Source organism: Umbelopsis ramanniana (genome assembly GCF_025399195.1).
Source record: "Umbelopsis ramanniana AG unplaced genomic scaffold K450scaffold_4, whole genome shotgun sequence".
NCBI classification, from domain to species: domain Eukaryota; kingdom Fungi; phylum Mucoromycota; class Umbelopsidomycetes; order Umbelopsidales; family Umbelopsidaceae; genus Umbelopsis; species Umbelopsis ramanniana.
This window is the reverse complement of record NW_026252090.1, coordinates 1-22,363: the sequence shown is the minus strand read 5'-3', so window position 1 is coordinate 22,363 and position 22,363 is coordinate 1. Positions and strand designations below refer to the sequence as shown.

At 44.4% G+C, this 22,363-nt stretch overlaps 9 protein-coding genes across 9 annotated transcripts; 6 read left to right on the top strand and 3 right to left on the bottom strand.

The window, feature by feature from the left end:
- Window positions 1–3,834, bottom strand: K450DRAFT_221443 (uncharacterized protein). Its single transcript, XM_051585719.1, has 13 exons — window positions 3,573–3,834; window positions 3,393–3,492; window positions 3,236–3,309; window positions 2,987–3,143; window positions 2,772–2,915; window positions 2,455–2,684; window positions 1,859–2,371; window positions 1,419–1,760; window positions 1,024–1,350; window positions 480–923; window positions 349–396; window positions 260–271; window positions 1–147 (listed from the first exon to the last, which is right to left on the bottom strand). Exons 1-13 carry the CDS (start codon window positions 3,687–3,689, stop codon window positions 118–120), a joined length of 2,538 nt encoding a protein of 845 aa, XP_051448488.1. The 5' UTR covers window positions 3,690–3,834; the 3' UTR covers window positions 1–117.
- Window positions 3,835–4,426: 592 nt separating this feature from the next.
- K450DRAFT_221441 (uncharacterized protein) lies at window positions 4,427–6,316 on the top strand. The gene is made up of 2 exons (XM_051585718.1): window positions 4,427–5,073; window positions 5,148–6,316. Exons 1-2 carry the CDS (start codon window positions 4,743–4,745, stop codon window positions 6,137–6,139), a joined length of 1,323 nt encoding a protein of 440 aa, XP_051448487.1. The 5' UTR covers window positions 4,427–4,742; the 3' UTR covers window positions 6,140–6,316.
- A 23-nt stretch (window positions 6,317–6,339) lies between these two features.
- K450DRAFT_221436 (uncharacterized protein) lies at window positions 6,340–7,234 on the top strand. Its single transcript, XM_051585717.1, has 2 exons — window positions 6,340–6,828; window positions 6,900–7,234. Exons 1-2 carry the CDS (start codon window positions 6,526–6,528, stop codon window positions 7,035–7,037), a joined length of 441 nt encoding a protein of 146 aa, XP_051448486.1. The 5' UTR covers window positions 6,340–6,525; the 3' UTR covers window positions 7,038–7,234.
- Window positions 7,235–7,710: 476 nt separating this feature from the next.
- K450DRAFT_221430 (uncharacterized protein) lies at window positions 7,711–9,094 on the top strand. The gene is made up of 5 exons (XM_051585716.1): window positions 7,711–8,087; window positions 8,152–8,176; window positions 8,251–8,359; window positions 8,492–8,573; window positions 8,658–9,094. The coding sequence occupies exons 1-5, from the start codon at window positions 7,895–7,897 to the stop codon at window positions 8,969–8,971; spliced, it is 723 nt and encodes a 240-aa protein (XP_051448485.1). The 5' UTR covers window positions 7,711–7,894; the 3' UTR covers window positions 8,972–9,094.
- K450DRAFT_221425 (uncharacterized protein) lies at window positions 9,078–12,005 on the top strand. The gene is made up of 2 exons (XM_051585715.1): window positions 9,078–11,624; window positions 11,707–12,005. The coding sequence occupies exons 1-2, from the start codon at window positions 9,217–9,219 to the stop codon at window positions 11,756–11,758; spliced, it is 2,460 nt and encodes an 819-aa protein (XP_051448484.1). The 5' UTR covers window positions 9,078–9,216; the 3' UTR covers window positions 11,759–12,005.
- On the bottom strand, window positions 11,953–13,725 carry K450DRAFT_221423 (uncharacterized protein). Its single transcript, XM_051585714.1, has one exon. The coding sequence runs from the start codon at window positions 13,590–13,592 to the stop codon at window positions 12,252–12,254; it is 1,341 nt and encodes a 446-aa protein (XP_051448483.1). The 5' UTR covers window positions 13,593–13,725; the 3' UTR covers window positions 11,953–12,251.
- A 385-nt stretch (window positions 13,726–14,110) lies between these two features.
- K450DRAFT_221415 (uncharacterized protein) lies at window positions 14,111–16,316 on the top strand. The gene is made up of 6 exons (XM_051585713.1): window positions 14,111–14,208; window positions 14,471–14,661; window positions 14,728–14,814; window positions 14,949–15,190; window positions 15,261–15,748; window positions 15,857–16,316. Exons 1-6 carry the CDS (start codon window positions 14,178–14,180, stop codon window positions 15,991–15,993), a joined length of 1,176 nt encoding a protein of 391 aa, XP_051448482.1. The 5' UTR covers window positions 14,111–14,177; the 3' UTR covers window positions 15,994–16,316.
- Window positions 16,317–16,515: 199 nt separating this feature from the next.
- Window positions 16,516–19,162, bottom strand: K450DRAFT_221406 (uncharacterized protein). The gene is made up of 5 exons (XM_051585712.1): window positions 18,461–19,162; window positions 17,408–18,393; window positions 16,914–17,338; window positions 16,795–16,837; window positions 16,516–16,735 (listed from the first exon to the last, which is right to left on the bottom strand). The coding sequence occupies exons 1-5, from the start codon at window positions 18,726–18,728 to the stop codon at window positions 16,574–16,576; spliced, it is 1,884 nt and encodes a 627-aa protein (XP_051448481.1). The 5' UTR covers window positions 18,729–19,162; the 3' UTR covers window positions 16,516–16,573.
- A 1,067-nt stretch (window positions 19,163–20,229) lies between these two features.
- K450DRAFT_277066 (uncharacterized protein) lies at window positions 20,230–22,325 on the top strand (the record flags this gene model as incomplete). Its single annotated transcript, XM_051593254.1, has 4 exons — window positions 20,230–20,854; window positions 20,972–21,743; window positions 21,882–22,159; window positions 22,240–22,325. Coding segments are annotated over exons 1-4 (1,350 nt in total), but the record flags the coding sequence as incomplete, so codon positions are not given.
- Between the last annotated feature and the right edge of the window lie 38 nt (window positions 22,326–22,363).

The window sequence follows — 22,363 nt, the reverse complement described above, 5'->3', positions numbered from 1 at the left end:
AAGGAAAATTACCTGTCAGCCACAGCACCTCCTCCACGCAATGGTTTGGCAATACGGCCAAAGTTCAAGGCTGCCATGGATGTTTGGCTCTTTTGAGATCGAGCTTGTTCAAGTCGCTCACGAACCGCTTGAAGCTGAGCTTCGAACCTTTTTCAATTGTAAAGGGGACAGCGGTTAACAATGGTACATCTTGTAGCTTGGCGCCATTAAAGGTTCCACGTATTATCTCATTACATCACAATGGGCATGGATGACTTACTTTTGGTTTTGGCTGATCAGTCGCTCTTGAGCATCCTGAAGAAGGGTTTCCAAACTTTGGATACGTTCATTACGAGCAGTGAGCTTTCTCTCGGCCAAGGCCACCTCCTTCTTGAGCGAAGAGTTTTGTTCAACCAACTGAAGATAACGTATTAGTGAACTGGTAGGGATCGAGTACTATCTAGTGATTATATAGATGGGATTGTTAACGATAAACATACCTGCTTTTGTACATTAGTGAGCTGCTCGAGATTTCGCTCCAAGAAAGCCATTTTCTTTTGTTGGGCCTTGTTGTTACTTGCCCGCAAAGCGTTATTGTATTGCTCTCTTGTTTCATCAAGAGAGATTTCTAATTCCACCACTTTTTCACATCGGTTTTGAAGGTCTCGCATCAGGGCCTTCTTCATGACTTCAAAGTCAGCCAGTTGCTGAGCCATGGATTTTCTCATTCTCTCCAAATCCTTTTCCTTTTCGCTCATGTTTCCGGTGGAGCTGGGCTTGCTTGCAATAGCAGACTGCAAATCTTCATTGGCTCTCTTGAGGTCGGACATGGCTGAGCTCAGCTTTTGATATTCCTCGTTCTTTCGTTCTACTTCTTTCTTAAGCTCCTCGATTTCCTTGTGTTGTAGCTCTTTCTTGGCTGCATACTGGTGTTCGAGCTTGACCTAATGGGGGGAGGGTGCACAATATGAGCGGTGAGCATGCGACATAACGTAAATGCCACAAGGTGGCCTTTCATCCCTGCGAAATCCAAATTTCCCCTACCTTCAACTCCGAAATGGTCTCTGCAATATCAGTGTTGCGATTGAATGCTTCCTCTTCTTCGGCAATGGTCTTATCCAACAATTCTTCATATTCCATCTCCAAAGTAGTCAGTCTTGTCTCAAGATCGCTGCGCTTGGTTTCCAGACCTTCTTTATCTTCATTGAGAGTTTTTATCAAGTTCTCATGTGCTTCCAGCATGGATTTAGATTCGGCGAGTTCCTGTCGAAGTTGAGCAATGTCCTCCATGGTCATAGGACCATTAGACTTTTCTAAATCGAATTTGTACAGTGCATCGCGGATTTGCTTTTCCTTTTCTGAAATCTCGCCCTAAGTGACAATAAGATGTTAGTAAGTTCAATGCAGTGATTGGAACGCCCCGGAAGAGATAGCCTTACAGATGGATCAAAGCCGGCCATCATCTCAGCCATCTTGTCAGCCTTTCGCTTCATCTTTTCTTCGTCAACATTCACTTTCTGGGCAGATCGAACCGCTTCCAAGCTCTTCTTCAATTCCTCAAGCTCAGTATGAAGATCTTGGTTTGTTTCCTTGAGTGACTCTACGTTGATGGCACTCTCTTTACTTTCATACTCTATCTTTTGCAGCTGAAGCTTGACATCACTGAGTTCCGTCGACATAGCCTGGTTCTCAGCTGTGAGGTTCTTTTCTTGATCCTTCAAGAAAGTGAGCTCTTCTGTGATTGTTTCAACAAGTTTTTCACCATTGGCCAGCTCAGTTTCCTGTTAAAAATAAAATAAAATTATATGCATTAGTACACGCTTTCTCTTTGTCTGGACACGGATCATTCACCCCATCTCATCACCGGCGACCTACTCACCTTTTCGGCAATCTGATCCATAAGCTCATTTTCTCGTCGCAAAAATTCCTCTCTTTCATCCTTTTCTAATACCAATGCCGGTGTGGCAGGTCTAGAGTCTTCCACGAGGGGTTTAAAAGCGGTGGCAGTCGTTTGCTGTGGTGAGGCAACTTGCGGCAAGTTGCCTTTGGTGGCCTTTTCCATGGTGGCCCAGCTGGACTCGGGTACCTGGCCACCTTGGCGCCAGATGATGACCTCACCTTCAAGGGCAGTAATATATTGTTGGTAGGTGACTGCTTCAGACTTGACTTTCTTAAGAAGAGCCTTGAGTTCAGCAGGAGACAAATCCGCATTGACCTTAGCCTTGTTCTTGATTGTCTTGGCTCGAATACCGAACCGCAGTGTCCCGATGGTCTCTTGTTCATTGTACGACGAAGGCGAGCAATTGATGATAAGAGTTGTTCTGGAATTTCCTCCAAGTGATTCTTGCAGAATTCTCGTAAGTTTACTGTCGCGATAAGGAATATGGCTTGACTGTGATGTATTGAAAGAGATGCGGTCAACTGGATTGCTTGATTCAATATGCTCGTTCATATTACTTGCTGACTTTCACTTACTTTTCCATCCGTTAGGTTGTTGATAACCATACCCAGAGCAGTCAAGGATTTATTGATCTTCTTTGCCTCTTCAAGAGTTTGTCCCGAAGCACCTGTCTTTCCGACCTTTTCTGAACCAGCCAAATCTACCAAGTACAATTTACCAGATTTAGCAGCACCTGTGTCCAAGTTCTTCTGAGTGATGGTGATTTGAACAATTGAATGCGATCTAGAACTTTCAGCGTTCATGTCTATGATGAAAGTCAATCATCAGATATTCATGTGCTAAACAAAACAAAACAAATTGAATCAAAGCATAAAAATGAAAACAGGCTTACTGGTATAAGCAACGACTCTTGCATTGCCGCCGCGACGCATGACTTCAAACACTTCTTCAGTGGATGCAACATATACTTCCAAAAGTCCCTTGACGTAGACACCCTTGGCCTTATCTTCATGAATTGGGAGGTTGTCTTGAGAGGCTGTTGGCGTTATAGCAATGAGAATGGTAAGCGGGAGAAATTGGCGGGCAGATTCAAAGTGAGTGACTTACGATTGAGCAAATCACGAACTTTCTCCATATAGATTTCCATATATGATACTTTAACAGTAAACTCCATGTTTGCAGGTGCCATCATAATACTCTGGAATATTTGCTCGACAATACGAGGAATGATACCCTTTGATCGCTCATCATCGATATCGGATCCCTATGACAACAGTGTCAATATTGCCATATGATATGCTTATGCACAACGACGTAATTGCTTTTCCTCCCCCGAAAAGAAGCTATACAACTTACCATCATGGTGAAGGTTTTACCAGATCCAGTCTGGCCATAGGCAAAGACAGTTCCATTGTAACCAGCAACAACATCTGTGGATGGTTGCAGACAAAATAAACATCAATAAAAGAGTTTGACTATCAGAACAACAACATGCTAAAATACGGATACCCACCATCGACAATGGACTTGATAGAATACTCAAAAATTTCTTGCTGCTCGGTTTCCATGCCAAAGACCTTATCAAAGGCAAACGAGTCTTGAGCTTCCCTGCCCTGAAAAAGCAAGCGGCCAAAGTGGTTAGGCGGGGGATAAAATACGACAACACCGGGGCATCACACGAGAAAAATCTAACCTTGAGTTGAACGGCTACACCATCTGTGATCTCAACGATGGGTACACCGCCTTCCCTTATTTCAAGGGAATTCTGCGGTCTAAAGCGGCAAACGACTTTGATGTTGTTTCCTGACATTGAGACTCAGCGTGGATGATGGGCTGGGTTGAGGGTATAGCAACGGGCAAGTAAGGGGGGTTTGGGGTATATTGAAAAGGGCTACAATACTAAGCTTGGAATTGAAAATGGACAATCAATTACGAGCTTTGGCTGGTTTGAAAGGCAAGGAAAAGGCCAATTGGAGTGTGCCTTGAATTTGTTTCGTGAGCTGATGAGCTCTTTCGCTGGTCAGACTGACTTTGAATCTCACGTGCCCACAACAGCCTCTGGCCAAATTTGTTTCTCTATTGCTTATTGTCTCTGCCAGGCTAGCTACGTGTGGCCAGCCAGAGAAAAAGAAAAGAAAATGGCGGCATTCTCTGCACGTTTAGGTTAGCGACACAGAGCTATATCTCTCCAAGCAAAAAACACACCGGAGTGTTGGACAAGAGCGGCTATGCCACATAACATTTCGCAATACTTCGATATTGTTTGTTATGGAAAGGAGAGTCGGGTATACCTTAAGGATCAGGACTCCCATTAAGTTCGCTATGGCGTGAGGAACACAAACACTGTCGCCAATGGGCCACGCCGAAAGACTCAAAGCGGAGGCCCACCGAAAAGGACCAATCGATCGCCTGGAACAGAGTCACGGCGGGACAAGATTATCTAAAATTTTTTCTACCGATGACACAATGTGATAAAAAAAAAAAAAAAAAAAAAAACTGGTTAAATAGTCCAAGACCTCCACCACGTTTATCTCTTCTTCCTTCTTCATTAAAAAGCTACCTGCTTCTCATCCCGTTTCTGATCTTCTGCTAACAGATCAAATTCAACAAAAAAGAGACTCACTAGCTCTTTACATGTACATTCACGCTCACGAAAAGAACTCTGCCGATTACATTTGCGATCACAGTACGTCGTCGTATCCATAATAATGAACTCTTTTTCGTTGGCCTCCATGCTCACCACATCGTTTCTTTTTTCAGTCTGGAAGTCCTCTGGTGCCAATTAAATTACTCTCAACCAAACCAAGCTCTACAACTTTTAACTACTGAATTTTTAAAACCTCTTAAAAAAATCATTCCAAACATGCCCGTTCTTACCAAACTTGCCCAAGCCGCTTTGCGCCCATCCTTGTTCCCCAAGAACACCCACAGTCTCCTTGCCATCCGTGGTTTCGCTGTTGTCAAAGATTCCCCTGTGTCTCAGCAAGCCAAGCCTACTCAACCTTCAGCCAATGCTACCGTTCCCGCGTCTTTGAGACTTCAGAGCGGTCAAGTCTTCCAAGGTACCTCTTTTGGTGCCGAGAAGTCTGTATTCGGTGAAGCCGTTTTCACTACTTCTGTTGTCGGCTACCCTGAGTCCATGACCGACCCTTCTTACACTGGCCAAATTCTTGTTTTCACCCAGCCTCTCATTGGTACGTTTAATACTCCGATTTAGCCATCTTCTCCCCTAGTCGGTACTAATTATCTTATCCCCCTGCGCCGATAGGTAACTACGGAGTTCCTGGTGAAACCCGCGATGAATTTGGTTTGTTGAGATACTTTGAATCCGACCGTATCCAAGTTCAAGGTATCATTGTCAATGACTATGCTGCTCAATACTCTCACTGGACCGCTGTTGAATCTCTTGGTCAATGGTGCCAACGCTTTGGTGTCCCCGCCATCACTGGCGTTGATACTCGTGCTCTTGTTCACTTGTTGCGTGATCAAGGTTCTACCCTTAGCAAGATTGCTGTCGGTAATGATGCTGTTGTTGACCACTCGGCCGAAAACGTCAGTTTCCCCGATCCCAACCAGGAAAACTTGGTTGCTCGTGTCTCCACTAAGGTTCCCCTTCACTACAACCAGTCCGGCGATGTCAAGATCGCTGTCATTGATTGTGGTGTGAAGCAAAACATCTTGCGCTGTCTTGCTGCTCGTGGTGCCGCTGTCACCGTTCTCCCTTGGGATTACGATTTCAACAAGGTCAAGGACCAATACGATGGTCTTTTCATCTCCAATGGTCCTGGCAGCCCCTCTCTTCTCACTGAGACTGTCAACAACTTGAAGGTCGCTATTGATACCTGGAACAAGCCTATCTTCGGTATCTGCATGGGTAACCTTTTGCTTGGTATGGCCGCTGGCCTCCAGCCTTACAAGCTTCCCTTCGGTAACCGTGGTCACAACCAGCCTGCTATCTGCGTTGATAACGGCCGTTGCCACATCACCTCCCAAAACCATGGCTATGCTTTGGATGACCGTGTCATGCCTCAAGGTTGGAAGCGTTTCTTCGTTAACGCCAACGATGGCTCTAACGAAGGTATTCGCCATGAAACCCGCCCTATCTTCTCTGCTCAGTTCCATCCTGAAGCTAAGGGAGGACCCCAGGACACTGAATATCTCTTCCATGATTTCTTGGAAGCTGTTCGCGCCGAAAAGCGCAAGAACACCACCTACCCTGCTTCCGATGAAGTCAGCACTCCCGTTGCTGCCTACGCCTAAACTTCCAATGTGATCGCAAATTGATTTTTACGAGCAGGTGGAATCCCCCCCCACCTTCTATTATTTCACGCTTTCATCCTATAAGTTACTGATTTTTCCTGTTAAATATTGCATGCTTTACCATCCACCCTTCTTTAAATCAATAAAAAAAATATGTTAGTGCCAAATTACTAGAGATTATTGTTTGTTAGTGAAGGCTGGCCTTGCTCAGAGAAGAGAGAGTAAGTACAGATATTATCTAGCCAGTGTGATGCTGCAGAATTATTTTGTGCCAAAAATCTCAAATTTTCAGGGTAAGCTCCAATTTCCACAACACACAAAGCAGCATTTACTCATTTCACTGTCCTGGATCCTACTCAGCGGTCTGCTACATGCACAATTAAGAAATGTCCTTTCCACATAAACGACCCAAGCCGCGATTCAGCCTGTTTGCAGCTGATCCATTGGATCCACCAGCACCAAAAATCCGTCTTGCAGACCGAATAAAAGCATCAGCGAGGACCATGCCGGGGATCAAGGTGACCTCGTTTATTTTGGGCCTAACTGGCGGCATTCTTGCCGCAGCCATGTTCAAGCATTCTTGCTCAACATCAGCCAAAACGTTGACAGCGGATGTCACTAGCAAGTTGGACCACATGAGACGGCAGCTTGAAAATGGCGGCGGCGTACCACATTCTCTACAGGACGAGGTGAGTACCGGGCACGTGAAAAGATAGCGAAGGTGTCTTAGTAGGTTCGACATTAACCTTTATTCTTATAGGAATTTGTCCGAACGTCCAGTCAAGACTTCACTCGGGACCTAGGTTTAATGGCCACTGTCAAGTATCATTGTCAACATGGATGGAATCAAGGAATAGAACACGTTGCAACGGTATTGAATTCCTTCATTGAGCGATAATTATGGTTTTTTTTTTTCCTTTTGGTTGGTTGGCAGCAATGAATAGACGTAAAATTATAGTATCATGTAAATAAAAGTATTCCTTCCACATCAAGTCTGATCGTGTAGTGCAAAGCCAAGGAAAGTAATAGGGCAAGGTCCTCACGACTGAACCGACACACCAGCTGGACCCTGACAAGGGACCTGGGACACTTCAGCAAAGATCTTCAAATGTGGTTTAGCAGAATGGGTTACTGGCGATATCACTCGAATCTGAAATCCTTTGTAACCGAGCTGCCTTTTCTATAAGAATGACAATTGGCTCGAGTAGAACAAGGTTGGGTTTGAAGCCTTGTCTTTGGAAATATAAGGCCTTCTGGCAAGTTTATCTGAAATTGTCGGTGACTTTCAAGCCATGGTAGGACTGCAAGCGCAATTGGATTCTTATCATCCAGTGGCGCTAGTCCGTGATCTTGGATTCATCCAACAACACGATCGCCTTGCTGCCAATAGACCACGCAGTCACCGTACTGTGACACGGTGGTGCCGACGATCGCCGTTCACACAACAACTCCGTCATCGTTCGAGAAAGAGCAGTACATTTTCAGTGTCGTTAACGAAAACACGAACAGCATTATAGTGTCTTCATGTATGAGAGATTGAGCTATTGGTTCACCCTTACTTGGTTTTTTTTTTTTTTTTTCAAAAAAAAATCTATTTCTTAGTGATTGGTATTGCGCATTCAAAGTTGACGAGAGCTACAAAAAAAAATACAGCGATGCTAGCGCGGAAGTTGTGTTCAGGCCAGCATAAATTAAACTGAAGCAGTTCCTGCAGACAGTCTGAGAAGCACAGCAAAAGTAGCAATAGCTTAAGGGATGTTGGGAGCCTTCAGTGGTAACTGGTGCCAAAATTTGCATTTTTTTTATGGCACGCTCGTACAAGAGCTCAGCCGGCGTCTTTCGAGATTTTTCCACCGCATCAACATGAATACCACCATCAAGGAATTAGGAGGACTAGAGTTTGTCAAAGGGGATCCCATTACCATTGGAGCCGACACAGCTAACAAAGGTAAACACTGCCTGCATACTCAAATGGCCACCGGCTGCTGTGCTAACCTCATGGAGATTTCCAGTGGTGGTGATTGAATTCTGGGCAACGTGAGTCTTTCAAAGTAGCCTCGGGGTTACGAATATCCGCAGTGTGGCGAACTAAACATGGGAGAGTACCCCAGTTGGTGTCCACCTTGCAGAGATAGCATCCCTCATATCAGTGATTTGGCGAAGAAGTATCGTCAGAAGAATGTGGTGGTGATTGGAATCACCAACGAGCAAGATGGAGAGGTAAGGGGGAAAACCTTATTCCATTCTTAGACCGGCCGGACGAATAGGAAGAGTTAATTATACCGTTTATCTGTCTTTGTTCTGTTCATATGAATTCGGGTAACGTTGTACATGGGGGACTTTTTACTTTAGAAAGTCAAGCAATTTGTGCAAGGACAAGGCAGCAACATGGACTACGCTGTAGCGATTGATAGACGTGGAGAAGCGAACAAAGGTAGGCGAAAGGAAAGGGGGAAACCCAACCAGTACAAGCCCATTGCCATATGCAGCTATTTCTAACAAATGCGGTGATTGCCAGCTTTTATGGAGCCTACAAACACCAAAAGTATCCCAGCTGCATTTATTCTGGAACATAACAAGATAATTCACCATGGACATCCGATGGAACCACGTTTCTCGGATGTCTTACAAGCAGCTGCGGAGAGGGCCATTCCTCCTCCGACTGCTTTACCGCTGATCACCGATAGCCGAGAGGATTTGTTAAAGAAGAGCAACAAGGAATTGAGACAGATCTTGAAAGAAAGAGGCATCTCGGATAAAGATTGCTTGGAGAAGACAGAATTTGTGGATAAAATCATAGCAACCTGCAGCAAAATTCAATACTACGCTTAACATGATTCGTCCGTCTATTTGAGCGTGCGTGACTCACAAATTCTCTTGGAACCCAGTCTGGAATTTTTTTTAAACCACTGGGCTTTCTATCTCATTTTAAAGAAGGGGGAGTATTTCCAGAATATATAATTTATTCATATTATATATATTTAAATATATATATATCCATTATATATATGTGTTGTCGTTTGCCACCACTTCCTTTCCACACTTCTTCTCTTTTTTAAGCTTTTCCTCTTCGCTGCATGCGCTCAGCCGACATGAGAGCTTCCGGCAAGCGCTCAACCGCATCGTCGTCCCGCCACCATGAATGTGATTGTGATGATCCTTCAAGCTGTCGACATGCCGTCAAGGGAACCGATGCTAAATCCCAGGCCAAGGCTAAGAAAGCTCAGCATGACGACCTCGAGGCACTGCAAATCACATTTTACGAAATTGAATCATGGATTGAGAAAACAACCCCTGTCTTGAATCGTATGACGAAAGAACTGGAGAAAGCTTCGGTTCATTTTGATAAACGCAAGAAAGACGTCGAACCACCCCCGGTGGAAATGATTCCTCCGCTGGCAACCACGTCTGCCAACCCACTCCCTACCACCACCCCGGCCACGTTAGACGAGCAACAACGAAAAGTGCAATGGACCTTTTCATTCGAGCCTCAAGGAAGCATGAGTTTGGAAACCAACATTACCAGTATTGATCAACTGGTCGATGCCGTGCACAAAATCAAGCTTTTAGCCAAACCAGAAGAGATACAGCAAGTAGAAAATGATTTAATCAATGTACAAAATAAGAACTTTCAACAGGAGGTTGATCCTCAAGATGATAAGGAAATAGAAGAAAAGCCTGCTGATGTAGATCCTACTTTGGAATTCTGGTCAACCGCTCTTGGCTTACGTCCTGAGCCTCAGTTTTTCGACAAGGGCGTCAACGAAACTGCACGTGAAGTGGCCGATCAGGTATCGCCGCAGGTCTTGCAATATATCTGTCAAATCTATTGGGATTGCTTGCATCCTAAATTCTCGGGAGACTGGGATACTTTTTGGCACCGATCCGACGACCCCAAGCGCAATCAATTATGTGTCGATTCTGCCCTGGCTATTGTCTTTTTGCATGTGGTTCGTCATGACAAAACCATTTGCCCCAATGGTCATGATATTGCTCGGGTTTATTTTGACCGCGCTCGCGAGCTACTGACCGATTGCTTCGATACCCCCGACTGCTCTACCATCGAAGCCCTCATGAATCTTGCCATGTTCTTGGTTTTGTGCAAAAAGCATTCACAGGCACGACTCTACATGGGCCTTGGCATTCGTATCATGTTGGAGCTTGGCATGCATAGGCGAAGAAATTTACCTGAAGACCTTGTCCTACGTAAAAGGTATCTCAAAGCGTTCCTCGTGGTCTATTACAACGATCTGGTGTTGGCCGCCTACATGGTGGATTGCGCCCAATTGGACGACAAGGCATGCGATATTGATTTTTACGAAATGCTCACGTTAAACCAAGAATTAATGGATAACGACTTGGCCAAGTTTGACGATAAAACCATTGCCAAAGAAACGTTTTTTGTCCATCTATTGGAGTTAGCCAAAATCGGCAAAAAGGCCCAAATTTTAACAGATGAGAGAGCCCAAAGCAAAGGCGAACCAAGTTCTCGCTGGATTGAGAAAGTCGCAGTGTTAGAGTCTTCTCTCAATCTATGGTATCGTCGTTTACCGGACTATTTACGCATCGACCCATCACCGTCTACGTCGACTTCGTCGTCATCATCCGTGTCATCCAATCAATCGTCGTACTATCCACGACGACGAAAACAACATCAGCACTATGTATCACCGGGCATTACTCCTTCCCCGCCCGACACTGCTTCGCCACCGGATTTAACTCAGTCCATGGATGCCCAAGAGCTCCGGGATCAGTCGGCCCTTTTATTGATGTTGCAATACCAAACACAATGGATCTTACTGCATAAGTCCTTCTTACCAGCATCTTTATCTCGCTCGCCTGTCACTTCTCCTGCTTCAGAGTCGCTCCCTCCCCGCGTCTTGTTTCAATCTTCTAAATCATCTCCCAACCGATACGCTAACTTGTCCCACGCTATTTGTACGGACGCCGCAAACCGTATCGTCGTGATCGCAGATCTGATTACTCAGCAATATGGATGGTGCGTGTTCCAACAATTCGTCAATTGCTTATATCAATCAGCTACCATCCATTGCCGAAATACCTTGAGTCGTGACGAAGGCATTCGGCGCAATGCTAGATATATGATCAAACGGATTCTCAAGATTCTCAGTAACGGCAGTATCCATTATCAAGGACTTCCAGCCGATTTGACGATCTGCCTTCAGCAGTTCCTCACTTTACACGGAATGCACATGGATGTGGATGGTCAGGATACCTATGGACTGGAATCAGGTGATGTAGGGGATCTGTGGGGAGATGACTTGACCATGTCCAGCGAGATGCCTTCCACCGGAGCGCCTACTCCGAACGCCCCCCTTTCACAAGAAGCACTTCAAAAGTTTTTGGTGGAAGGACAAGTTGATTCCGTCATGATGGATTATCAAGTTGATGGGTTGCCTGTCAAAATGGAACCCGAGGATGTGTTCATGACCGGCATAGCAGACGATCAAATTAAAAACTGGAGGTATGCAACGTTTATATTTTTTAGGTGATAGGATGTACAGTGGTAATTGACATGACGAAAAAAATCTCTTTTTTTTTTTTAGATGTAAATTCTCCTCTACCAATGCTCCTCACTTGGCTCATCGCATTCCCTAAACTGCTACTTCTTTTTCTTCTTTAACGGCTATTGTATTTCGGTTGCCTTATTAATGCTGCTGCTGCTTAAATCTATTATTCACATCCACTGGTTTGTATCATTATTACCTTCCGTTTGCTATGTTGACAGACATGGCCATTGTACGTCCGTAGAGCCCCCTTTTTTCTTTCTTTCCTTCTTTACAACTTAATGCCTTTGATCTTGCCGTGCTCTACACCTTTACCCTATTTTCGTATCAGTTTTTGTATATTTTGCTGTTTTTTTCCTTCCCGCTTTTAACGATTTGGACTTTATCATTTTGTGTTTCTTCAAGAAGTATAGTTAACTATAAACTCCTTTCCATACTCAGTTACAATGGATGATCTGTTGTTGTATTTTATTTCTGGTAAATGAATTGCGGGTTTTTAAAAAAACAGATAGGATTGGAGGATGAGAAGCAAATACACATTATTGTAAACGAAACGAAAAAAATGGGAGGCTAGGTACTATTTTTTACTTGATGAGGCATAACTGAGCTTCGTCTAGAACAGCAATGGAGGCACCTAAACTCCAGCCGGTTTCAACGTCGTTGATCTTTTGAGCGGTCTTGACCATACGTTCATCAGGGATGCCGTAGCCTGATCGCAACAACTCATGCAGGTAGGTCAATTCAAGGCAGTAGTTGGGGTTGGCACGAACAGCTTCAACGGCACCAGGGTGGTGTTCAATAGCAGAGAAGTTTTCAGCGCAAATATTCTCAGCCATCTCGCGAACGCTTCCAACGCTGAACTCAGTAGGCATGCCCAATGGTTGGGTTATGTCATAGAAGTAGGAGAAAGCGAATAAGTCATGACTGGCAAAGGTATCCTGCAAGGAGGGCTGGTAGACACCATTGAAGGAGCAAGGCGATAAAGCACATTTGGCATTCTTGTTCATCATCTTTTCCACCACGCCACGGCATTGGGTATGGCCAGCTCCAGTTCCAACCAAAGTCACTTCGGATTCGTCCTTACGCTTAAAGGATTCAGTGTAATTTTTGAAGAGACAGGGATGTTGAACGGATGTATGCTCTTCCCAGGCGTTGACCATCTCTTCTTTGATGGTGTCACGAGCATAGTTGAGCCCATAGCCAAGGTAAGAATGTTGGTAGAGATCGTAACTTTGACCAGCAAAATTGAGCTGATACTTATGTTCACCTTCGGCCATGCGGTCCGTATCGAGATATTTGGGTTCAAAAACAATTTGTGTGGAGCCACCGCCCAAGTCAAAAATAGCAGCAGTTTCGTGACGGCTTCCCTTAAGGTTGCCAAGGAGGTAGTTGACGGTAATCCAAGCGTAAACACCTTCGTCTCTACCTTCCATGACCACCACACCGTCCTTCTTGACAATAGGGAATGGATAGTCATGTTCGAGATGATTCTGAACCGCTTTGAGGATATCGTCAGCCTTCTCAGGGCCAATAGCTCGGAGACCAGCAGTAGCCTTGACGGCAATCGGGGTACAGTGATGAAGTTCCTTGGGGACAGTCTTAAGAGCAACTTCTAGCAGTTGATCCAAACTCTTGGCAGCGGCAATAGGGTCATTTTTGTAGGTAGAAAGACCGGGCTTGATGGGTAAAAAGACTTCGTCTTCCAGCTCGGGATCAGCCTTGCAATAATTGAATCGATAAACATGAATTCTAGAGCCTGATGAACCAGCGTCGATCATAAGTGCATATTGAATTAAGGGTTTGCCTGGATGAGGCTGCGTGCAATGACTAGACGTTAATTTTGGATTGGCGGGCTGTACATCTTTATCTACAAAGAAAATCCCATTAGTGAGTGGCATTACTTGGCATGTGCGTTTAGTTGACATTACCTTGTTCTATAGGTGGAGGAGGGGGGAGTTGATCGGCAACATCATTGGTCTCGCTTGGCATCTGCTTGACAGCCTCTTTCAGCTGATCGTACTGCTCGGTGGGGAATAGCATCCACAGGATGAGGAGGGTGGCACATGCCGCGAGAGCACAGCGGATTAAGAGGGATTTCCGCTTGGTAGTGGAGGTAGCCGACGTCATGTGGTTCATCAAAAGTGATATACGGTTTTTGTGTCCTTTGATGGAGACAGAGCTTTTCCTCTGATGTTGATGATGAGGAGTGGCAGAGGGAATCACTATGGACAAAGCTTGGGGGTGGTGGTTATAAGAGAAGTAAAAAATTTAACCCTGTTCAGGGACCGAGGAATGAAATGCCAGACATCCCAATTATGGACTGGTTCCAGAGGCAACACAACGACGTCAACATTGAATCTGACAACTTGGAATTCGCTCATAAAAACACTTTCCTTGCCTTGCGATTGGGGGAGCTTCCATTGAATTCAAGCGGGCCTGTGCACCGATTTGTTGTTGTTAGCTAAGGAAAATCCGTGGCCCTTTTTTTCAGCTCATTCTTCGTTTTCATCATGCAATCTCTCAATAGCATGAAAATACCAGGTACTTATTCAGGTTGAATCTATCCTTTTTATGATCTCGCCTACGACGTCGACGTATTTTTCATCCCTGGCAACACTTTTCTTCGCAATGGAACCAATCAATGTCCGGTAACACCTCCCATTCGTCCAAACCGACTTTTCTTCATTGCACCAATTCAATTGATCAAAACCTCATATCATCTCAATATACTTGTCGCCTTCAGCATGTCCCCTTTGACATCATCACTAAAATCTCATCCCTCTTCTCAATTGGATCACTTTAGGAGACACTGATCCTCTGCGTATTATATCAGTAGCAGCAAAGGATGGTAGAACCGGTCAAGACATTCAGTTGAAATATACCAATTACAAAATTATTGGTAATGGCTCTTTTGGTGTGGTTTATCACGCCAAACTTGTTCAGGGTGGCGAAGACACCGCCATCAAGAAAGTCATGCAGGATAGGCGATTTAAGGTAGGGCAGTTATGGGCTACATAACTGAAGGTCATCATGGAGGTTAACTGGCTTGTTGTTATACAGAACCGTGAACTCCAGATCATGCGTGTACTAGACCACCCTAATATTTGTTCTTTGCGCGCTTATTTCTACAGTCAAGGAGACACAAAGGTGAGGGTCAAAAAAAAAAAGAAAGGCAAACAAATGCCTAAGCTATCAGCATCTTTGCACAAACGGTGGTTGGTGAACATTTTTTATTTATTTACCTCAAATTTTTTTTTCATTCTTCTTGGGGGCTAACGTAGAAAGACGAAGTTTACCTCAATCTCGTCATGAAATACATGCCGGAAACTCTTTATCGGGCATCTCGCCACTACGCTAAAGTCAAACAACAAATGCCGATGCAACAAATCAAGCTTTACATATATCAGTTGTTTCGAGCACTGGCATACTGTCACTCGCTCGGCATTTGCCATCGTGATCTTAAGCCACCGAACTTGTTGTTGGATCCAGTTACAGGAGTTTTGACCCTTTGCGACTTTGGCAGGTATGTAGTTCACCCGTCATTATGTGATACAATGGTCATGATGTTCTAACCGCATTGTACCCCACTGCAGTGCCAAGATTTTAGTGCAGGGAGAGCCCAACGTCTCGTATATTTGCTCAAGATACTATCGAGGACCAGAGCTTATTTTTGGAGCGACAAATTATACTACAGCTATCGATAATTGGTCGGTTGGATGTGTTACAGCAGAATTGTTGCTAGGAACGCCGCTCTTTCCTGGCGAAAGCGGTATTGATCAACTGGTTGAGATTATCAAGGTGCTCGGTACGCCCACCAAAGAGCAAATTGCCACAATGAATCCTAATTACACCGAACATAAGTTCCCACAAATCAAACCACACCCATTCTCCAAAGTTTTCCGATCACGCACTCCGCCTGAGGCTATCGATTTGATCTCCCATCTATTGCAGTATAACCCTCATAGCCGTTTAACGGCTATAGAAGCTATGATCCATCCTTTCTTTGATGAATTGCGACATCCCGACACCCGTATGGCAAATGGTCGTGAACTTCCTCCCCTCTTTAATTTTACTCAGCACGGTAAGTGACAGTTTCGTTGTGTGGGATTAAAGTTTATGGGCGATCGGCAAAAAGTGAGGTGAGATGGGATGAGGTACAGCGTGCTCATGAATTTTTCAATCCGTTTAGAACTTTCCATCCGTCCTGATCTCATACCACAACTGGTACCTGCACACTGTGAGCAAGAGCTCTACTCACGAGGTATCGATCTGAATAACTTCGTACCAATACCAGCCGAAAAACTTCGATTGGTATCCTTGGATTAGACAAAAGGAGCATACACCCCCAATAGGATGATCTCTGTCGTGAGCAAGGTAGATGCCTCCGGACAACTCAACAACCAAAAAAAAAATTTTTGGATCCTCCCCTCCCTTTTTTTTGTTAAGACTGAAAGACATATCAACCGTGACAAGTCATCGGTTTGTTGCTTACTATGTCTCTTTTCTTCCCATAAACTGTTATAGTCCGCCCTCTCTCACCTTTTTTTCTTGCTAATATTCTTTCTATGAATTCATTCATACACCAGTATGGATACCATGTGTAATAAAGTGACTTTAACCGGTGTGTGCACATCGGATGAATCAAGTATCAGGCGTATTAGTCATTGCCAAGTGTCTTGAGTCGCATCATCATGCCGGAAACCCCATCCCAAACCTTGTCTGCTTTTTTTTTTTTACTTACAAATTTTGATCCCATTTTTATTACAAAAAAGAAATAACAGCAAGTTTTGAAGATCAGCATGAAAAAAAAAGACCAAACAGTAAAGACCAACGCTGTGGATGCATACGTATACTATACTCGAGGCAGGGAAAAATCTCGACCCGCCTGTGTATCTAAACAGCGTATCTAATCTTTTTTATCATCTGCTTCTTCTTCACCAGCTGGCTTGTCCTCATTATCGTCGTCCAGGTGTTCGTTGAGTACTTCAAGAGCTTCCTTCACCTTTTCGTCCAAGGCGCTAGGGTCATCCAACAGATGGAGCAACTCACCAGTTTGCATCTCCAACAACTATAAACACGTGTAAGCCATCATTGTATTGAACCGTGCGCCAACAGAACACTACTTACCATGCCAGTGATCTTGCCAGCGTGCTCAGCATCCTGCTGATAGCTAATAGAGTGATGGGAGGGAAAGGTCAGGACAAAGCGCCATGGCCCATCATCATGGTTTAGTGACCGTTACTTACATGAGCGGGTACAGTCTCTCGCCCAGCATTTGCTTCTGGATCTCCGGAGGAGCAGCTGCCAAAGTAGCGGCTGTCAACTGATCATCGTCTTCAGCACCTGTGGAACCTTGTTGGTTGTTTGAAGGTGGGGGACGGTTTCGGCCACCACGTCCAGTAGGAGCACCACCTCGACCACCGGCTGGAGCACCGCCACGACCTCCGCCACGAGATGGACGGGGCATACCTCTACCAGGTTGCATGTTGGGCATGTAACCTTGAGGCATGGGGGGATAACCAGGCATGGGTTGACCTTGAGGAGCAGGAGACCATCGTGGTCGGGGAGGAATCATACCACCTTGAGGAAACATGGGACGTTGGCCTTGAGGCATAAAACCTCCACCGTAGAACATGGGAGCTCCAGGCATATAGGGAGGATTTCCTCCTACCTTCATTTGCTAACAGTGTCAATATGTGAACCCATGAGAACATCCGTCTGTGGGGTTTCGTTTACTTACCATGCGCATTTGACTGCGTTGCTGGAGTTGAGCTTCCAATTGGCTGCGTCGGACCTCCTTACGTTGAGCCAGGGCGACATAGATAGGCTTAGATCCAATCATGCGTCCATTCATCTCGGTGACGGCACGAGTAGCTTCATCAGGAGAGGAATAGCAGACAAAACCGAATCCCTTGCTGACGTTGTTAGACTCATCGCGCATGATTTTGGCACTAGTGATGGTACCATAGACAGAAAACTCCTGACGCAACTTCTCGTCATCAATATCATCATCCAAGTTCTTGACATAAAGATTGACACCTTGATACTTGCTGAGCTTCTCCAACTTGGCTTGCTCATACTGCTTTTTCAGCTCCTCTTCACGTTCGTTCTTCTTTTGCGCACGCGAAACGAACAAAGGCTTGCCCTTGAAATCCGATTCATGCAAGTCGTCCACTGCTTGTCTAGCATGCTCGTGTTCCTCAAAATTGACAAAGCCAAATCCTTTGCTGGTACCATCATCATCACGTTGGATAACGGCAGAACTGACAGGTCCATATTTGGTAAAAAGTTGCTCGAACTCCTCGTCTGTGACTTCTGAGTCAAGGTTCTTGACGTAGATGTTGGTGAAGTTGGCCTTCAACTCATCAGCCTTGGACAAGCGTTCTTTACGGGGAATATGATGTCCAACGTAAACCTTCTTATCGTTCAAAAGCATACCATTGACGTTCTTTATGGCGTTATCGGCAGCTTCGCTGGTTTCGTAGTGAACAAATCCATAACCTTTGGAATTGCCTTCATCATCCACCGCTATCTTACAGGAAAGTATGTTTCCAAAAGCGGAAAAGGTATCATGAAGCGCTTTGTTATCAATAGAAACATCAAGGTTCTTGATGAAGATGTTTCCAGAGCCAGTTTTGCGCAATACCGGATCGCGCTGGGACCACATGATACGGCAAGGCTTACCCTTGATCAGACTGTAATTAAGAGTCTCCAAGGCACGCTCACCTAGATAAGAAATGATACCCTGTGAGAAACGAATGCTTACATGGCCTCCAGAAAAAAAAAACCTTACCATCTACCGCATTGTGGAAGTTGACATAAGCATAACCAAGACTGCGGCGAGTGACAGCATCTCTACACACTCGGATGCTGGCGACAGGGCCAATCATGTTGAACATCTCGAACAGCATAGCCTCGGTAACGGACGAATCCAGCTCGCCTACATAGAGAGATGCAGGTGCTCCAGGAGCAGGAGGAAGAGGTTGCTGATCCTGCAAATCGAAGGATTGCTGAGATGCGGAGTCTTGCGACTCGGGCTTGGAATCGGATGTTGCGGACATTGTCGGAACGGTTTTTTGAAGAGTTTTTTGGTTCGTTAAAGAAGAGTTACAAGAGTTTGAAACGATGTAAAGAAGTGTTTGATAAGATTTTAAAACAACTCAAGAACACACTGGCTTTTTAGGTTTTGTATTTTAAGGTGTTTTTTTTGGAATATAGTCAAAATTGAAGAAGAATGAATCCCTTCAATCGCTGATGTTAATATTTTTTTAGAGTTTTAAGGGAACAAGGTGACGATAAGACCTCGTAGAAGCAAGTTGCTTTTGCTGATTGGTTGGGAGGGGAAATGGTAAACCAAAGTTCGAAAGAAATGGCTATTAAAAAAAATATTTTACTGTTGACAGTGAGACGTCATGAGTTTGGCACGACCAATTCATGATTTCTTATCAAAGCGTACGGGTTTCTTGCCTATCACTTGAAACAACACGCTTAATTATGACTGTTCTGTGAACTAGAAACTTGTTGTCACCGTATATTGGTAATAGGAAGAAAGAAAATTATATAATTTGGCTGTTGTGCTAACCCATTGTTCGATATCGGGTTTAAGTATATTTGCGTACGTGGTGGCTCCGGTCAATTTTCTCCACAGCGAGGGCCATCAAAGCCACACTCTCAGGCAAGATCTTGACTTTTTGCTCGACGATCGTCACGATCACTCCATGGCATTGGCATTGTGCTTGGCCCAGTAAGTTGTTTCTCGACGGAATGTGGCGAGCTATGAGCGATTGACTACAAACACCCACGACGAGAGCAAAAGTCTTACAACGGAGTCTGGAAGAAATCTTTTCCCCAGTTGTGACCTAACGACACAACATGCGCAACCTATTGCGCGTATCTAACCACAGGAAAAGGTTCAAACTACCTTTACTGTGATGAACAAAAATACATGTCCCTCTAGTCACTTCACCCTGAACATACAATGCACCCCCATATGCAGATACTCATGAAAATAAATAAAGCATCCATTGCCACATTTACACCACCTCGCTGGCTTCACGGAGTAACAACATTGCATGTAGTTTATTCTAAAGGGAAAAAAAGAGCGGATAGCAGCGCTGATAGATTGTCAACATTTCAAAACATAATAAAACTTGCGCTCCAGCAGAACGAAAAACTTTTCGTTTTCCTTACATAGAAAGTCAATGCTCAAATTGGGTTTATCCGGAATTATGCTTTGAAGCTAAGCAATCTGGACCATTTGAAAGTCGATCTCCCTGTGTTTGCCTGCTTTCCAAAGTCAAACTGGTGATCGCCAATGGACTGTTTCGTGTAAATCAGCCTATTCACGAGAGATTCCTTACGTTTCCTTCCACCAACACCGAAGGCTGGCATGGATTTTGCATACAGATAAGCTTCAATTTCCACAGCTCCGGGGCCACATATGAATGTGTGACCAATTTCCAGAAAAAAACGTTAACAGCACGACAGCGCTTGTAAATCGCCTATCAAAAACGAACTGTACATTAGTTAAACAAAGTACCTAGAAGACTTCTGCTCAGAAAACTACGCAACTTGATAACGCGTTGGATGACGGGTTCTGGATCGACAGAACAATAGGACACGCTTCATCAGGATCTGTCTCGTGATGGGCGAAGAGAGCCAACCATCTACTTGCCCTGCTTCCCAACGTGTGCTCGTGTGACCTCCATATTTGAAATTCTCTGTGTGGCCGATAAACGCCCTTGCAGTCGGCAGTGCAACCTGGATTGTCCTATTTGTTGCCTTCAGCCTGTTCAAGAGCATAAACACACCTCTCTTCTTCTCATCCCTTCTTGATCAATTTCTTCTATCTTTGCTGCTTTTTTCTTCATTTTAAAAAAAAGCTTTATCATTTGCTTCAGCGAGTTGTCATCACCTTTGTATCTCATTTCATTCTCATCTTTCATATTTGTGTGCATTTGTATTAGCCATCATGACAGCTGTTTCATATCGACGTTCCGAATTGCCTGTGCCAAAATCGGGCGATTGTAGCATTCGCATGGAGCCGGCCTTCGATGCCGCATTTAAAAGAAGATGGTCAGATCAAATGGTTCTATCCTGGAAGTTTTACTACTTTGATTTGGATCGTATCAATACTAGCATGGAAAACAACCTATGCACTGAAGCGATCGCCGAAGAGTACACAAAGGTAAAAAGGGAAAGGAAAAAAGTGAATTGAAACTGTTTGGTCAAGCCAAGTCTCGTAGAAAAGCTTGTTGTCCAAGTGTTAGCTGACGCCCTATCTTTTTTTTCTTTTTACTGGAAGGTTTCCGATTTTGTCAAAGTTAAACTCGGAGAATTACAAAGAAGGATTCAGCATGCCTCCAGACAAGTGACGGAGCAAACCAGCTTAGCCAATTTCATAGATTTCGAGCGAACCCTTGACGACATTAGTGCATCCGTCTGTGATCTCCAGTTGTTTCATACTTTGCATACGGATGCACTCAGCTTATTGCGACAACATATCAACCCATTCTTTGCTGAAAATCTGGGCATGCTTTACACCAAAGATACCCTTGATAAGATGGTTATGCAAGTCTGCAGTCTCTATGATTCGCTGCGTGCCAATCGGGCTCCACCGGAATCGCCTCCCTTGTCACCTATCTCCTTAACTGGAGAGACCTTTATTTCTCGTCGTAGCCAGGCGTGGTGGGTTCATGCCGATAATTCAATGAATCTCATGATGCATTTTCTCAAATATTTGTCCCTAAACTCGAAATTGGTGAATGGCGCCAACGACTCTATCAGTGTGAAAGTTACATCCGTTGTGTTGGATAAGCCAACTCAGCCTGATCATTCAAAGATTGTCAAGGTACAATGGACCAACGCTGGCCAGGAAGTCTTCATAAAAGCCATGGATGGTGAAGATCGTACTAGATCTATTCGAACGAAACAAAAGTATCTAGAACGCTGGATAAACAAAGAATGGAGTTTATATGATTTGCTTGATAAATTGCGTGCTAACGGTCACGACATGGAGGATGTTGAGCCTAACGCAACTTTCATTCAAAATCTTGTCAACGATGGCTCGACTCCAGGTTAGTATATCCCAGGGCTTCTTTTTTTATATATGGGAGGTTTAGCCTCCAGAAAAAAAATGTCGCATGTGTATTCATATGTTTGTGCGGCGGAATTTCCTCATTATTTCATATTAATAACAGCTTGTAATTATTTAGTACTTCGCACTGTTTGTAATCGTGTCACCTTCCAATCTACCAGTTCACCTTACATCAAAATTACAATGGACACTAATTTGATGATACACCGTGACCAACTCCCAGACGGTGGTCGTTGGTTCAAGACAAGAGACGATGACGGCGATGAAGATCAAAACAACTTGGACAATTGCCAAGACGGCATGATTCGTTTTCCATTTGACGTGGTCAAGGTATCATTTGGCGATACCGAAGATGATTTACCGTATTGGTGGCACGAGCTTATTCGCTCCAAACTGGTAATAGATAGGGACGGGGTAACGTGAGGTAGTGCGACACCTTGTTTATAAAACATCACTGACATTACTTTTATTTCAAGCTTCAACAAGTTCCTGAGATTTACAACGGCATTGAAGGTCTGGCAAGTTTCATCAAGAATGATATGAGCAGCTTAAAGTCATGGGTAAGTTTGAATTTGTTACCAGTAGACCCCTTTTGAAAAA

Coding starts and splice junctions, on each gene's coding strand:
- K450DRAFT_221443 (XM_051585719.1), bottom strand. CDS start 3,689: ATGTCAGGAAACAACATCAAAGTCGTTTGCCGCTTTAGACCGCAGAAT. Junction 1,761..1,858: donor TGGATCAGATTGCCGAAAAG/GTGAGTAGGTCG, acceptor TATTTTTAACAG/GAAACTGAGCTGGCCAATGG. Junction 1,351..1,418: donor TGGCCGGCTTTGATCCATCT/GTAAGGCTATCT, acceptor ATTGTCACTTAG/GGCGAGATTTCAGAAAAGGA.
- K450DRAFT_221441 (XM_051585718.1), top strand. CDS start 4,743: ATGCCCGTTCTTACCAAACTTGCCCAAGCCGCTTTGCGCCCATCCTTG. Junction 5,074..5,147: donor TTTCACCCAGCCTCTCATTG/GTACGTTTAATA, acceptor CTGCGCCGATAG/GTAACTACGGAGTTCCTGGT.
- K450DRAFT_221436 (XM_051585717.1), top strand. CDS start 6,526: ATGTCCTTTCCACATAAACGACCCAAGCCGCGATTCAGCCTGTTTGCA. Junction 6,829..6,899: donor CACATTCTCTACAGGACGAG/GTGAGTACCGGG, acceptor TTATTCTTATAG/GAATTTGTCCGAACGTCCAG.
- K450DRAFT_221430 (XM_051585716.1), top strand. CDS start 7,895: ATGTTGGGAGCCTTCAGTGGTAACTGGTGCCAAAATTTGCATTTTTTT. Junction 8,177..8,250: donor GTGATTGAATTCTGGGCAAC/GTGAGTCTTTCA, acceptor AGAGTACCCCAG/TTGGTGTCCACCTTGCAGAG. Junction 8,360..8,491: donor CCAACGAGCAAGATGGAGAG/GTAAGGGGGAAA, acceptor TTTTTACTTTAG/AAAGTCAAGCAATTTGTGCA.
- K450DRAFT_221425 (XM_051585715.1), top strand. CDS start 9,217: ATGCGCTCAGCCGACATGAGAGCTTCCGGCAAGCGCTCAACCGCATCG. Junction 11,625..11,706: donor GATCAAATTAAAAACTGGAG/GTATGCAACGTT, acceptor TTTTTTTTTTAG/ATGTAAATTCTCCTCTACCA.
- K450DRAFT_221423 (XM_051585714.1), bottom strand. CDS start 13,592: ATGTCAACTAAACGCACATGCCAAGTAATGCCACTCACTAATGGGATT.
- K450DRAFT_221415 (XM_051585713.1), top strand. CDS start 14,178: ATGCAATCTCTCAATAGCATGAAAATACCAG. Junction 14,209..14,470: donor CAATAGCATGAAAATACCAG/GTACTTATTCAG, acceptor GGATCACTTTAG/GAGACACTGATCCTCTGCGT. Junction 14,662..14,727: donor TGCAGGATAGGCGATTTAAG/GTAGGGCAGTTA, acceptor GTTGTTATACAG/AACCGTGAACTCCAGATCAT.
- K450DRAFT_221406 (XM_051585712.1), bottom strand. CDS start 18,728: ATGTCCGCAACATCCGATTCCAAGCCCGAGTCGCAAGACTCCGCATCT. Junction 16,838..16,913: donor GAGAGACTGTACCCGCTCAT/GTAAGTAACGGT, acceptor TCACTCTATTAG/CTATCAGCAGGATGCTGAGC. Junction 16,736..16,794: donor CTGGCAAGATCACTGGCATG/GTAAGTAGTGTT, acceptor ACGTGTTTATAG/TTGTTGGAGATGCAAACTGG.